The 14465-nt window shown below is 35.7% G+C and overlaps 3 protein-coding genes across 4 annotated transcripts; 1 reads left to right on the top strand and 2 right to left on the bottom strand.

The window, feature by feature from the left end:
- Positions 1-383: 383 nt before the first annotated feature.
- LOC103450782 (probable acetyltransferase TAP2) lies at positions 384-3016 on the bottom strand. Of its 2 annotated transcripts, none has more exons than XM_008390166.4 (8): positions 2858-3016; positions 2493-2578; positions 2336-2396; positions 1735-1924; positions 1368-1467; positions 1133-1233; positions 951-1044; positions 384-674 (listed from the first exon to the last, which is right to left on the bottom strand). In XM_008390166.4, the coding sequence occupies exons 1-8, from the start codon at positions 2890-2892 to the stop codon at positions 595-597; spliced, it is 747 nt and encodes a 248-aa protein (XP_008388388.2). In that variant the 5' UTR covers positions 2893-3016; the 3' UTR covers positions 384-594. The 2 variants fall into 2 exon arrangements, with proteins under 2 accessions (XP_008388388.2, XP_028945572.1); XM_029089739.2 differs by having other exon boundaries at positions 2493-2659; positions 2858-2959.
- A 4551-nt stretch (positions 3017-7567) lies between these two features.
- Positions 7568-10872, top strand: LOC103423529 (BTB/POZ domain-containing protein At3g08570-like). Its single transcript, XM_008361615.4, has 4 exons — positions 7568-7969; positions 8644-8710; positions 8826-9983; positions 10092-10872. Exons 1-4 carry the CDS (start codon positions 7890-7892, stop codon positions 10614-10616), a joined length of 1830 nt encoding a protein of 609 aa, XP_008359837.1. The 5' UTR covers positions 7568-7889; the 3' UTR covers positions 10617-10872.
- LOC103423530 (V-type proton ATPase subunit E2) lies at positions 10806-12983 on the bottom strand. The gene is made up of 6 exons (XM_008361616.4): positions 12732-12983; positions 12031-12131; positions 11744-11900; positions 11420-11616; positions 11208-11307; positions 10806-11088 (listed from the first exon to the last, which is right to left on the bottom strand). Exons 1-6 carry the CDS (start codon positions 12831-12833, stop codon positions 11065-11067), a joined length of 681 nt encoding a protein of 226 aa, XP_008359838.2. The 5' UTR covers positions 12834-12983; the 3' UTR covers positions 10806-11064.
- Positions 12984-14465: the final 1482 nt, after the last annotated feature.

Raw genomic sequence — 14465 nt, 5'->3', positions numbered from 1 at the left:
TGCGACTCACTTTGATAGAAAATAGATAACTTTCAATTTGCATTTAATTTTTTTCAATAAATTGTAAGAGACTTGTTGAATACTTAAATGGGCACATACTATATGCTTGTTCCCCATGTTTTCATTATATTCCAATACTTTATAATACATATGTCATTCTATTTTGTAGTTTATGATAAAATTATATATATTTTAAGTATAAATAGACATTTATTTACACGAAATATAATAGATTTACTTAAATCCGCCTAGTCCGCCTAGGCGCCCGCCTAGACCCCGCCTTGGCGTTAGGCCCTAGCCCGCCGCCCGACTAGCGCCTAGCGCCTAACGTCTTTTAGAACCTTGATTGAAAGGCACAAGCTTCTGTAACTTCTATCTTCAAGTTGGACAAAAATTCTTCATTTGTTCTGTCAACAACCTTAAATATATTTACTTATACAATCTCAAGCACCAAACGAAATATAATTCAGTTCAGAATAAAAATACAGAGATACAGCCACAGATTTGGTAATTATATAATTTTCAATCGGATTTACCACTTGCTCTCTAAAACAATAACATACAAGCTACAAGCTTGACCTTTTTTAGTGAGAACTAATACTTTGGGTACCAAAACATGCCTTTGATGCCCTCCGGGTCGGGTTCAAAACCCAAATTTTGATAGAACTCCACAACTGCAACGACAACGAGAAGGTCCACGTTAATAAAAGTTGAAAATGCTAAAGCCGGCAACACCGGAAGTGGAAGTGCAAAGGCAGGACTATTCGTAAGAAGGAAAACACCGATGTAGAGTAGGATTGACTGAAACGGATTTATGACGCAACCGTGCAGATGCACACAAAGGTAATCGTATGGCAGTGGTAGACAAGCTCATCAATCTTGAAAAACTTAAATAGCACATTGGCATGACACTGTAATAGACTAAATGCTACAAATAATTGTCGTTTTACCCTGACTATCAGCAAAGAGTGAAATGTTTCCGATGTCCCTCTGCAAAAGAGCTCGTATAATCTTTTCAACAAGAGCCTTCCCAAGGCCTTGGCCCTGAATGATAAGGAAATCATCAGTAACCATCATGAAAACATATTATGTGATTAGTGCTTTAAGTCCAACAAACAACGTACGAGCATACCTGATAGCCGGGATCAACAAGGACATCCCAAATTGTGGCATTGAAGGCATGATCTGATGTAGCTCGAGCCATGCCAATTAACTTCTTCTGGTAATTCCCTTCTGTCAAATAACTTCTCCAAGTACACTAAGTGTCCATCAAATAGTTTCAGATATAGTAACAAGCGTATTATAGACTGCAATACCATTTGTGTGAAATAGAAGGATACTGCAACAATGCTCTATCCACTATGTACCTGATCCAGGTGATTTCCGAACTGAATGCAATGTTGCAACCAAGTAGCTATTTTTCAAAGCTGCAGCTAGTTTCGACAGCGGCCTCCTTGGCCAACCAACCTATATAAATTACATTAAACTTAAAGTTATTTGACTTCCACTACGGATATAACATAACTTACTATCTCCACATTTATAGCATTGTATTTCATGTATAGCAAAAGAATGACAGATAAAACTTCAGTAAAAGGTAAATCAGGTGAGTGCATCCGCAATGAGTGGATTCCTGACCTATGAAGAGTGAATTGGACACAATTGCGAATTCAAAAACACAAGGCATTAACTTTTAAATGCATGTGCAAAAGAAGTACCAATGGCAGATATTACCTTATCACAAAGGGCTTGAAGATCGTACACATCAATATCTCCACCAGAAGAAAATATTATTTCTTCAACAGTTCCATCTGGTTCAGTCTTCTGAATCAGAACTAATTCTTGGGGCAGAGGTTCTTCTTCTTCCTCTTCCGGGAGCGTGGAGGGTGGTTCTACTACTTGTGTGGTGTTGTTATTTAAAATACTGCAACAAGAAGTGAGTTAAAGACCATCACAACTTTCCTCTGTGTGTGATGATATCTAATTTCTTGCTGTTTTAGACTTCAATTAGTATCAATTTCAAAACTACAGAAGTGGGTACAAGCATACTGCCAAAAGGCAACCTTTAGATGCACCATTTATGCTGTGAAGCCCAACAAAACGTAAACTTTCATTCTACGGAAAAGTATCATTAATCCATAAAGTATCATACTTTCTAAACAAGTTTATTGATTGAGTGCTCAAACCAATCAACGGTTTCCGAATTTGACCAATTCAACAATTGAGCACTTTGTCACATGGCAAATCCAACATTCTGAATCAATTCACCTGACTGAAATTCTTCAACATTCAGTGTGTGAATTGTGTGCATGACTCGCATTTTATTTTTAATTACCCGGATTTAATGGATTCCCAAAAGCCAGCCTTGAGTCGGTATCCCTTATGCATCCTTCTTGCTGCAAAATTACCAAAATTTAACACTCACTAAATAACGAGTAATCACCAAAATTTAACACTCAGACATGGGCAAGTGTACATCAACAAGTACATACCTTTGGCAAGCTGCTCTCTCACATTGCATGGAAACAACAACTTATCCGATGCTTGACGGCACGATTCAAACGAAACAATCCGGCATCTTCCATGAATATAAACGAAAAAGGGACATCAATTTCTTCAATCCACCATCAAGTACTTACATTTCCACCAAATGGGTACTCTAAACAGATTTCATAAAGACATTCTTAATTGAAATTAAACAGTTTTTGAACTAAGATTGCACGTTAGAGTTGTGTATCTTGATAAGTTCAAAGCTACCAAATTTTTCATATTTCCAAAAGATAGTTTGATAAACAGACATGGGTTGAAGTGAAATTACAAAAACGACTGACTGATGGGTGGGAAGGGAAGAACTTACAGAGGGTAGGCGCAGGCAGCACCGAGCGTACGCATCTTCTTCTTCCTTGTTGGTGTTGTTCTCGGGAGCTGTGGCCTGTGCGAGTGACTCTGGCTCTCTTGGTTTTGGATATTTTGCCCTCTGGCTATATTGCCCTAAATATCCTGCCTACATCGAGTATTTCACATAAAATGCCATTTTCTTTCACAAAACATGTCAAATTATATGATTCTTTTTCTTCTTTCCTTCCTTTAATTTTTTTTTTTTCTATAAATTTTAAACAAAGTGCTTTGCAATGGGGAAAGAAATTATATCTCGCGTAGTTAAGAGCGTTGGTCTCTATAGCCCGAGATCCAAAGTTAGAATCGTCCCTCCTCATATCACTTGCTTTGAAAAAATATTTGCTTTAAAACCGAAAAAGGAAAGAAGATTTGAATAAGGTTTATCACTCAAAATTAGAATTCAATTGAAGTCTGCGAGTGAAATCCGAAATGATAAGCCAAGATAAATAGAAAATTTAATAGCTTGAAAGAGCAATGTTTGACTCCTCATGCATAGAAAAATCATTACTTGTTACAAGAACGCGACACATTTTCGCTCTTGTTTTGAATGCCTCCATTAAAAATCATCACTCGTACCCTGACCAACCCTAGTCATTAATGAATCGAAAAGAACAAAAGTATTAGTGTCAAATCATATGTTAAAACTGTCACTTAATATTATAATTTAATGATATTTTTTTTTACTTATAAGAAAAATCTTAAACTCGAATCTCATAAATAACGATGGTAATTTAGTTAGTAAAAATAACACTGTATAAGAAAAATAAAAAATCATTTGTTAAGATCAAGGTCTAAAATATCGATATTATCCCGATATTTCAATCGAAATTTCCGTATTTTTGGACTATCAATATTTCCGATATCATCGATATTTTAGACCTTGATAGGAATTCTATGTGGTACTAAGTCACTCATGTATCTTACCATGCAATGTATAAAGTGTAAAATATTGTACTAATTCATTATATATAAATGATTATGGTATGTTTAAACTTCTTTCATTAATTACTACATATTTTCTACACTCACAATGTTTGTCAGCTCGCTATATAATCAACTTAAATCAGTTAAATCCTTCATGCAATGTATTTCCTTCCAATTTTTTGTGATAAACTAATAGATAATTGACTAAATAAATATCCTGCAAAGTTTTAATAAAAAATTCCAAGTTTTTCTTACAATTTTCGTGGTTTTTATTCAATTTTTATCGATATCGATAATATCCCGATATTTCCATCAAAATTTTCGTATTTTTAAACTACCGATATTTCTGATATCATTGATATTTTAGACCGTGGTTAAGATTAGGGCAAGGGCTTTTAGTGGGTTCGTATCCATGGCCCAGATTGTCTCACAAGGCCTTGGCCTTTAAATTCTAAAAGGCCATTTGGGAAAAGAAAAAGAGAAGAATGCAGTACTTGTAAGTTAACTCCATCTCTCTCTCTCTCTCTCTCTCTCTCTCTCTCTCTCTCTAATAATACCATCTTTATTGAGTTCCGTGCCAATTCTGTCACATCAGTCCACGCTCTATTAGTACACCGGCATTACCCTTTTTTAATCCTTTTTTTATTTTTAATTTTTTTTATTTTATCCAATCAATCTAATTTTATTTTACTTTTCTGATTTAATAATGACATTTCACAAAAGTAATCAGCAAAAAAGAAAATAAAAAACAAGAAAATAAAAGTAGAGAAAGACATTTCCTAAAAGAATCAATGGGATTGTGATATAGTGCAAAAGTGTGGAAACCACACAAAATACTAAGATGGATAATACTTGCATCCTTTTATGTGAAGATGTTGACATTTTTTATTTGCTGATATCGTATTTTGATTGAAAATTCAACGAGCAAAATCGTTTAATTTATTAATCTTTATTCAAAGATTAATTTAACAAAAATGTATTCGAATTGGGGATCGTTTAATCTTCTAAATGTATTAAAAAATAGGTCAAATTATCATGATTATGTTACTTAATACTAATTATAAAATTTGCAGGTAGCAAGTAACATTTTCATGATGTAATACGTTTCAACGGTTAGATGGTCTTCTATTCAAATAAATTTTTTTTCAAGAGTTATGAAGATTAATAAATTGAATGGTTTTAATTGTTGGTTTTATTCAGACCATCTCCAACCCTTGGGCTAAAAGCTAAATTATTTAGCCCGAAAAATTTGGTTTTTAGCCCAGAAACATCTTTTCTGCTCCAACCCTTCTAGCCTAAAATTTTAGCCCGGAATTATTAAAGAATGAACTTAGGCTAATTTTTTTCTTAAATCAATTTTAAAAAAAAATATGTAGATTATTGTAAATTAAATTTATGAACATTTTAATCTAAAAAAATTTAAATTCCCGATAAACATTTAGCATTTAGCCCGGGGGAAAGCTGGGGGGGGTATTTGGCCCAGAAATAACATTTGGCTTTTAGCCCAGGTTTGGAGATGGTCTCAAGGGATACATTATTTCCAAATAGAATAGAGCATTACAGATACATATTATAATAAAATAAAATTCGGGAGGTGATTTACTAATCTTTTATGAAGAGTGATATTATATTTATTAAGAAAAGAGTATTACAGATACATATTTACAAAGAGTTCAATCTAAAAAGGTCATTGCAAACTATAGTAATAGGTCTTAACCGTTAGAATACAAGACTTTTCTCCAACCATCTTTAATATTAATAGAAATTTGTTGAACAATGTCAATAAGTTTAGTTAAGCCAGATCTCATCAACGCTTAGACAAAAAAACCACGAACTCACGCTACAAAGTATAAAATCAGTCTTAAAACTCCCGCTACAAACACAAGATGAGTTGTTGCAATTTATTCTGACTTAAAACAAATTAAACAACTTTATGGAAAGAAAAAAAAAACTGCACATGCTTTTCTTAGGTAATTTACTTTCAAATATCTCTACACTAATTAAAGAATTAATGGTAATTTCAAATTGAAAAAATTAGGATCCAGTCTCTAATTACTAATGTTCATAGATTGAAACCTTATTAGCTTTTAATTTTTATCAAAGTTCTTTGACTTTGTACACCTCAACATTTTACTATTAAAATACTTCCGTGTCATCTTTTTATTTGTTTTACAAATTTTAATTTATAATTTCTACTACATTATCACGTTTGTAATTGAAAATCCCAAAATTCTCTCACTCAAATTTATGTTTATATTCAAATTCAACATTCTTATATTGAATATGTATCTTCAAATTAAATTTTGCCAAAAAAAAATTCAAACTCACTTTTTCTCCATGACTATCATACTGCAAAATCATAACAAATGACCATTATATTGCTATGAACACAATTTTAATTTCATTGGGTACATTCTCTTCTCTTGTTCCTTAATCCATGTACCTAGCTTTTATTCTATAGTACCATTATAACTTTTTTCTTCTAAATTATTTTGTAACCATATATGTATAACTATTTCATATAAGATTTATATAGTATGTACCCTTAAGTAATTAATTTTTTTAATTATGGTTTGCTTCCATTTTTCTATCCTTTAATCATTTTTTACATTAAGAGTTTATATGGGTACATTGTTTTATTTTTATTTTGTCACATATGGGTTTTAATGTTGAAATTTTATATGGATACATTCTTGTGAATTACTATAATTGTACATGGGTACAATCTTATGGGGACATTTATCTTTTATCATGACATTCAATAAAAAAAAACAATTCTTTTCATAACTTATTTTCCACATTTTAATCATCAATTTTTAATTGGTTTAAGGTTTTCTAAGGGTGGAGTTTATCGTTTAATCCCCTAAACGTTAAATTTCAAATCTTATGGGATTTTATATCCCTTAAATGCGGTAATTTATTTTATTTAATTGCTTTAAATGTTCGGACAAAAAATTTGCTTTAAAGGATATTCTATATTACAATATTAGTATAATATTTAATTTAAAATATAAAACAGTTGACATGGAAATTGATTAATGCTAATATACTGATGTGTACAAACTCAAAAGACTTTGATCAAAATTTAAAAACTAATAGGATTTCAATCAAGAGTAAACAGTCGATTTGCCCCTTGAACTATCACCCAACTTTCGATTTCCCCTTGAACTTTTTAATTGAAAAATTAAGGACTTAAACTAATTTTTTTGGCTGATTTGCCCCTTGCTGTTAATTTTTCATTCATTCCATCTAAAACTCTGTTAAATGGAAGCATGTGCACAACATGTGTGGGTAGTTCGGTCGTTTCATTCTTTAAAATAATTGAAAACCTTATATTTCTAAAATATAAACTTATGCAAATATGTGTGATTCTATAGTTTTTATGTCTGAAGGTCTAGTGAAGTGACGCTTTCTTAACAAATGAGAGTTACATGGTTTGCTCATGATAAGAGTTAACCTTAATTTGGATGAAATATATGAAAAACTAACGGTAGGGGCAAATCAACCAAAAAAATTAGATTAAGTCCTTAATTTTCCAATTAAAAAGTTCCGGGGGGGAGGAAATCGAAAGTTGGATGATAGTTTAGGGGTAAATTGGTAGTTTACTCTTTCAATCAATATACACTAATGATTAAGGACTGCATTTAAAGTATTCATTTCAAATTTGTGTACAAATCTACCTTTATGAAATGAAACTATTTATATGAAAATTAAATAACACGTTCAAAATCCAATCAGACAAAGCATTTCTTTTTCTGTTTGTCTTGAAAATAAAAAAATACATAAAAAAAAAAAAGAGAAAAGGAAGAACGCAACACCAGACAAAGGAATGATGAAGAAGCAGAAGCAAAAGCAAAAGGTGGCTGCTGGTGCTGGGGCTGCTGCAGCGCCAGCGAGCATGTCCCCATAAAAAGAAAAGCAGCGGTCCAAGTTCCAACCGTAAATTCCTCAACTCCGTCGGGTTATTTACGTAAAAAGAAGAACAAAGAGAGAAGGAATGGAATGATGAATATGATCCGAAAGCACTGTTTGAGATTCAGCAGTTGGTGGTGGTGAAGAGAGAATTAATGGGGATGGTTTCTGAAAACCCTTTTTCTTTTTCAAACCGCTCTCCAACTCCTAAGCTCTGCAGCTCCTTCACCACTCGGTAGTCCATCTCTATCTACCATTCTTCCAATCTCCTTTGTTCGTCTAACAACGATATTCTAAACTACTCGAATCTACAAAAAAAAAGAGATTCAAATTCGGGTGTAACGTCTGCATTCTTTCTTCTGTTTAGCTCTAATCTTTCAGCTTCATGCTAATTGATGGGATGTTTCATACAGTTTTTGTTAGAGTTCATCACTTGCATAATATATATATATATATATACATTTTTGGTTTTCTCAACTCGTGTTATGTTGATTTTTTGGTTCATTATTTGGCTTGCTTTGTAAGTTTTCTTTGGTAATTATTCTGTTTAAAATTTTAAGTACAATTCCTGAATGTGGGGGCTCACAGATTTGGTTAATATTTAGCATATTAGGCAGAACATAGCATTTTAAAATTAATTAATTAGCATAGTAGACAAAAAAACATATAAACTTTTGGAAAATAACTTCTTTTAATCTTTTGTTTGGAAGAAGAGTTGAATCTAGCTAGGATCAACCCGTTGGCGACGGATAGGATCTGCCCTTTAGTGACGAGTAGGATCTGTTTCTACATCTCATGTTTCAAACTTTAGTGCAGATTCTTGGTTAAAGGTGTATTATCTGCGTACAATCTGTTTATGTTTTGCTTATTGCTTGTAACTGACTTTGGAATTTCAATGTTTTTATGTAGTATCTTTTCAGATGTTGCGGGGGACATTACAATCGTTGTCGATGGAGAGTCTTTCTTGCTGCATAAGGTAAACTCTTCAATTGCCAATCAAAGTTTACACTAGGCCTTGAATTCACTTATAATACTAGCTGTAGCCTTGCGTTTTTCCGTTTCGCCAATCACATTTTTTTATCTTGTTCAAGTTTCCACTGGTGTCGCGAAGTGGAAAGATTCGGAAAATGGTGGCAGATAACAAGGATTCATCTTCAAAATTGGAGCTCCTCAACATACCAGGAGGGGTGCAGGCATTTGAACTCGCAATGAAATTCTGTTATGGCATGAACTTTGAGGTCACAACTGCAAATGTCGCCCATCTGCGGTGTGCTGCAGAGTACTTGGAAATGACTGAAGACTACAGGGACGAAAACCTGATTGCGCGAACGGAAACTTACCTGAACGAGGTTGTAGTTGAGAGTCTTGAAAAGTCAGTAGAAGTCCTCGCCACCTGTGAGACGCTACCTTCTATAGCGGAGGAGGTTGGAATTCCTAGTAGATGTGTGGAAGCTATTGCCATGAATGCTTGCAAGGAACAATTAGCATCAGGGTTGTCAATGTTAAGCTGTGACGGCGAATCTACAGAGCTAAAGAGTGGTCGTCATGAGTGGTGGGTTGAAGATCTGTCGATTCTAAGGATTGATTATTATCAAAGGGTTATATGTGCTATGACAAGACTAGGTGTGCGACCGGATAGCATTTTCACATCTTTGATGCATTTTGCTCAAACATCCTTGAAGGGTATTGGAAAATGTCAAATTTGGAATCCAGGTAGAGTGAGGCCAAATGCTGGCAAGACAGAACATGACCAGAAGACTGTTGTCGAAACCCTAGTAAGCTTAATGCCAACGGAGAAAAGCTCTTCAGTGCCACTGACTTTTATGTTTGGAATGCTGAGAATGGCAATCATGGTGGATGCAACAATAGCCAGCAGGCTTGAGCTTGAGAGGAGGATTGCCTTTCGGTTGGAAATGGTTTCGCTTGATGATCTCCTTATACCCTCGATCCATGCAGGGGGTTCGTTGTATGATGTTGACACCGTTCATCGAATACTGGTGAATTTTTTGCAGCGGATTGAAGAAGAAGATGAAGAAAGTGAAGATTGCGGATATGAGTCTGAAGGACTTGGTTCTCCAAGTCATGGTTCATTGTTGAAAGTTGGAAATCTTATTGACTCATATCTAGCTGAAATTGCTCCTGATCCTTACCTGAGCTTACCAACATTCATTGCTATGATTGAAATACTGCCCGATTATGCACGTGTGATTGATGACGGGATTTACAGGGCCGTTGATATATACTTGAAGGTAGGTTATCAAATTTGACTATATAAAATTACATGATTTTGTATTGCACGTTTTGGATTGAGTTTCCTTTATATTTGAATTGATTATGTTTCGTCATTTTCTGTTTAGGTTCATTCGATGCTGACTGAACAAGAATGCAAGAAGCTGTGCAAATTAATAGATTGCCAAAAGCTCTCTCAAGAAGCCAGCAATCATGCCGCACAAAATGATAGGCTCCCAGTCAAGATGACAGTGCAAGTTCTGTACTTCGAGCAGCTCCGCTTGAAGAATGCATTGTCTGGAAGCTCAGGAGACGGGTTCCCCTCGCAGAGAATAAGCAGTGGCGTCCCAAGCGCAGCCATGTCTCCTCGAGACAACTATGCTTCGTTAAGGAGAGAAAACCGAGAACTGAAGCTGGAGATTTCAAGAATGAGAGTGAGGCTGAGTGAGTTGGAGAAAGAGCAGTTGTTTATGAAACAAGGAATGATGGATAAAACAGGAAATGGGAAAACTTTCCTGACCTCACTCTCTAAAGGGATTGGAAGGATTGGGATTTTTAGTGGCCAAGCGGGAGGGAAACCGAAGAAATCAGGTCGGAAGTCCCGGGGATCTGAGGGGAAAACTGGTAGGAGTAGGAGATATTCCGTTTCCTAGGTAGCTGCTTTGCTAAGAAAAATATTTGTTTTCAGAAGTTGTTCGGAGGTAGCTTAGAAGGTTTTGCAGGGAGCCTGTAGTCTGTACTGCAGATGCAAAGGAGTAATGCTACACGCATCACATTTACTGACCGCATCTTTCACGAAGATGGATTCCACACAAGAGAATACTGCCTCGTGATCAATAATGTGTGGTCTAAATGTTGTACAAGTAGCTTTATTAATCTTCAGAATATAAGTTACGAATTACTTGTTTCTCTCGCTGAATCTCTGTTACTTTTCCAACACGTATGAATTCGAAGTTATGAATTAGCATACCCCTAATAATGATACTGTTAGGGGAAGCTAAACAGTGTTATTTTTTGGAAGCAAAGTTCATCATCTCAGAAGTAAACTGCTAAGCCAACAAAGAACAAGTCTTCTCACTTGTAGGAAACTACTCCTTTGGTTTAACCTAAAAGGCGCTTCCGAATCTGCAGTGGAATGGAGAAAATAAGTGAACTGATCATGCAAAGTAAAGATTTGAGTTTTGTTTTGATTCTGGTGTGCTGAATGAATGTCCAAATGGAGTACAAAGTTTGCTTGGCCTTACCTCAGGCAGTTTCTGTCTGTACACGACATCCAATCGCGCATCAAGGGTGTTTTCGCACACAATCTTCCCGTCTTGGGAGGCCACCACCACTCCGCCAGAACTTCCAAACAATCAAACCAAAACAAATGATCACGTGCATACAGCAGCCTATTGCACATATGTGCAGAAATCAATGTAAGAACTAAACTTAGGTAATGAGTACAACAGAATACCAATAGGGTTCGTGGGAATCTCCGCCCTTCGGAGGAGGTGGGAGAAACACACGACCATCGACGGTGACTTTGGGGCCGGAAACATTGGCTTTATCAGCATAAGCTTTCTTTGCTTCCTCCAACACAGACTCAACAACCTTTTTGTCAACCTCTCTGCACCTCAGCAACACTGCCGGTTCCTTTAGCCGCAGTAAACTCTATATACATATAAATTCAAGGAGATTTTCACTACTATAGAACTGGAGGGACACTAAACAGATTACAAAGGGTACTAAAGTGCTGTTTCATATACGGCTTATTGTGTGTACGATGTTTAATTATTACCTGAACAATTAAGTCTTTGATGAGATTCTTGTATGCCTTCTTGTCATTAGCAACTTTGAGAAGATCCTTGCCAGCAGATTCTTTCATGGAATTTACAATGTCATCTTGTGCTTGAAGAACTTTTATACGCGACGCGTTCAGTTGCATCGAGTATTCGCTGTATGTACGTACACCAAGATCAAATCCTTAAATTAATCACTATTTCCAAAATCTTTTCAAGAAAAATGTTGAAGATTAAGTGATGGATTAGGTTAGTGAGAATAAAATAAATAAATAAATAAAGTCACATTTTCTTCTTGACGTCCATCTGCTTTGCCTTGCGGTCATACTCTTGTCTGATCTTTTTCTTTTCAGCTTCAACCAATTGCAGTTTCTCAATGTTAAATTCCTGCCCAAGAAATTATTAAAAATGAAATAAAATCCCCCATAAATAGCAACTATTTAACCCCCATATGCTAATAAAGGGTGTAATTTGCAATCAAATGTGTAAAAAAAAAAAAAAAAAAAAAAAAAAAAAAAAAAAGCAATGTTCTGATTGCTGGTTGGTTTATTTTCTAGGGACGAATCGAAGTAATGCATATGACTGTGTGCTTGGGTAGGAGTTTTGTAGAAATGTATCATGTTGCTATTAACAACTTAGAATAATGAGTTCTTTCTTTTCAAGAGATGGAATAGAATAACCCGATTGAACCGCAATGATCATACATACCAGATGCGGAAGCAGTTCCAATCCCAGCTGCTGTAATAAATTTTATGTTCCGTAATAGCTAGTTCTTATTCTTCTACCCTTGTTTTTTTGGAGTCTACGGCTATTCATAGCTATTAGTTTGACGGCTTGAAACCGAAGATCATAGTAGCAAGGCCACACCACACCACTTAGAAAGTATACCTAAGTGCTCAAAATTAACAGCCTTATGACGATCAGAGCCATGCATGCAACGAGAATTTCAGTTTTGAGTGCAGAAAAAGTGTTGGCATAGAAAAGTACCTCCTCAGCAGAGACAGAAATCTCATTGGCTTTCTCTTCGGCCTCTTGCCGAATGAATCTGACCATTTGCTGAATCTGCTTCGACACATCTGCATCGTTCATCTTGTCAAGATTCAGATTATACGGATACGGATACTAGTATGATGTACGTATGTGCTTCGAAAGACTCAAAAGAAAACTCTCTCAGAAGGAAGGATCTTGAGTGTAAATTAAGGAATGGGAGAGAAAAGGTGGAGTTGATGTGTGTCAGTCATGTGCGAAGTTTCGTCCGAGCTTTTTGGAGGTTGAATGCTTCCATATTGGGTTCCTCCTTGTTTCCCGAATCTCTGTTCCAATTTAAAAAATGTCATAAAATATGTGTTATGTTGTGGCCAGAGAGGGGGCCGGCGGCACATAGAAAATATAGAGAGAAATCGATGTGTTTGTAAGGTCGTGTAGATGATGTGTTCTTCCTCTACCTTTATTTATAGTAATAAGAGAGAGAAGAAATCATCTCCTCTAAGGAATACAAGTCCTAATAGGAAAGAATAACTAGAATCAAATCTAATATAGAATTTACACAATTACACTTAAATAAGAAGTTAATAACACTCCCCTTGAGTGTGTAAACGCTCAACTAGATTCAGCATCATGTAGAGTTGAGGAAGTCGACTCGTTGGCACTAATTCTGGGAACACACTATTCTCAAATAAGGTTGAAACTTGCATAAGGAAGTAAGTCTCACAAAAAACCATATGGCTATGGGAGTAGGGACAAAATCCATAGTCTAAGTAAAAATGCGTGAGTAATGCAAAGTCAAATAAAACGTCGCATTCGGTAGTGATTTGGGAGTACATTAAGATCAAGCAAGTATACTTCAGGATACTTCTCCTAAGTTTGACACAATTCCAAAGAGAACTAGCAATGTTACAACTCAGAAAGTTTACGCATACCTATTCCTTGAACAAGCTTCTGAAACGTCGCCTTCGGTAGTGATTTGGTGAAGAGGTTGGCCAGATTGTCTTGTGCATGAATTTGCATGACTTCAATCTTCTAATACTCTTGTTGTTGATGTGAGAAAAAGAACTTCGATGCAATGTGCTTGGTGTTGTCTCTTTTGATGTAACCCTTCTTGAGCTGTTCGATGCATGCTACGTTGTCTTCATAGATCGTCGTTTGGACATCAACGACGGGGTAAAGATCGTAAGAGCTTCGAATATAGCCCACAACTGCTCTCAACCAAAAACATTCCCAAGTTGCTTCATGTAAGGCGAAAATTTCAGCATGGTTAGATGAAGTGGCAACTAAGGTCTGTTTAGTTGACCTCTAAGAAATTGCGGTGCCTCCAACGATAAAGACATAATTCATTTGAGAGTGCGCCTTGTGCGGATCAGATAAATATCCTGCGTCTGCATAACTAATAAGGTGATAATCGACTCGAGATAAAGGGTGCAACATCACTTGAGGATCCGTATGGATAGAACAAGCCCAGATCCGTAGTACCATTAAGGTAACGAAAAATATCTTTAACACCAGTCCAGTGTATGCGTGTTGGTGCATTATTGTATCTTGCCAAAAGATTAACAACGAAGGAGATGTCGGGTCTAGTGCATTGGGCTAAGTACAAAAAAGTGCATATCGCACATAAATAAGGAACTTTAGGCTCCAAAATATCTTCATCATCCTCATTCGGACGGAAGGGATCTCGTTTTGCATCTAACGATTGAACGACCATATGAGTACTCGAAGGCTTCG

Source organism: Malus domestica, chromosome 12 (assembly GCF_042453785.1).
Source record: "Malus domestica chromosome 12, GDT2T_hap1".
In the NCBI taxonomy this organism is placed as follows: domain Eukaryota; kingdom Viridiplantae; phylum Streptophyta; class Magnoliopsida; order Rosales; family Rosaceae; genus Malus; species Malus domestica.
This window is presented reverse-complemented; position numbering and strand designations above follow the sequence as displayed.

Bases quoted from the DNA above. Each gene is read 5' to 3' on its own strand.
- LOC103423530 (XM_008361616.4), bottom strand. From the start codon at position 12,833: ATGAACGATGCAGATGTGTCGAAGCAGATTCAGCAAATGGTCAGATTC. The intron at 11,617-11,743 runs GTAATAATTAAA...ATATGTATATAG, and splicing joins TCAAAGACTTAATTGTTCAG to AGTTTACTGCGGCTAAAGGA. The intron at 11,308-11,419 runs GTATTCTGTTGT...ATTGTTTGGAAG, and splicing joins GATTCCCACGAACCCTATTG to TTCTGGCGGAGTGGTGGTGG.
- LOC103450782 (XM_008390166.4), bottom strand. From the start codon at position 2,892: ATGCGTACGCTCGGTGCTGCCTGCGCCTACCCTCT. The intron at 2,579-2,857 runs GTAAGTTCTTCC...TATTCATGGAAG, and splicing joins GCTGCCTGCGCCTACCCTCT to ATGCCGGATTGTTTCGTTTG. The intron at 1,468-1,734 runs GTAATATCTGCC...TAATTTATATAG, and splicing joins TTCAAGCCCTTTGTGATAAG to GTTGGTTGGCCAAGGAGGCC.
- LOC103423529 (XM_008361615.4), top strand. From the start codon at position 7,890: ATGGGGATGGTTTCTGAAAACCCTTTTTCTTTTTCAAACCGCTCTCCA. The intron at 7,970-8,643 runs GTAGTCCATCTC...GTTTTTATGTAG, and splicing joins TGCAGCTCCTTCACCACTCG to TATCTTTTCAGATGTTGCGG. The intron at 8,711-8,825 runs GTAAACTCTTCA...ATCTTGTTCAAG, and splicing joins AGTCTTTCTTGCTGCATAAG to TTTCCACTGGTGTCGCGAAG.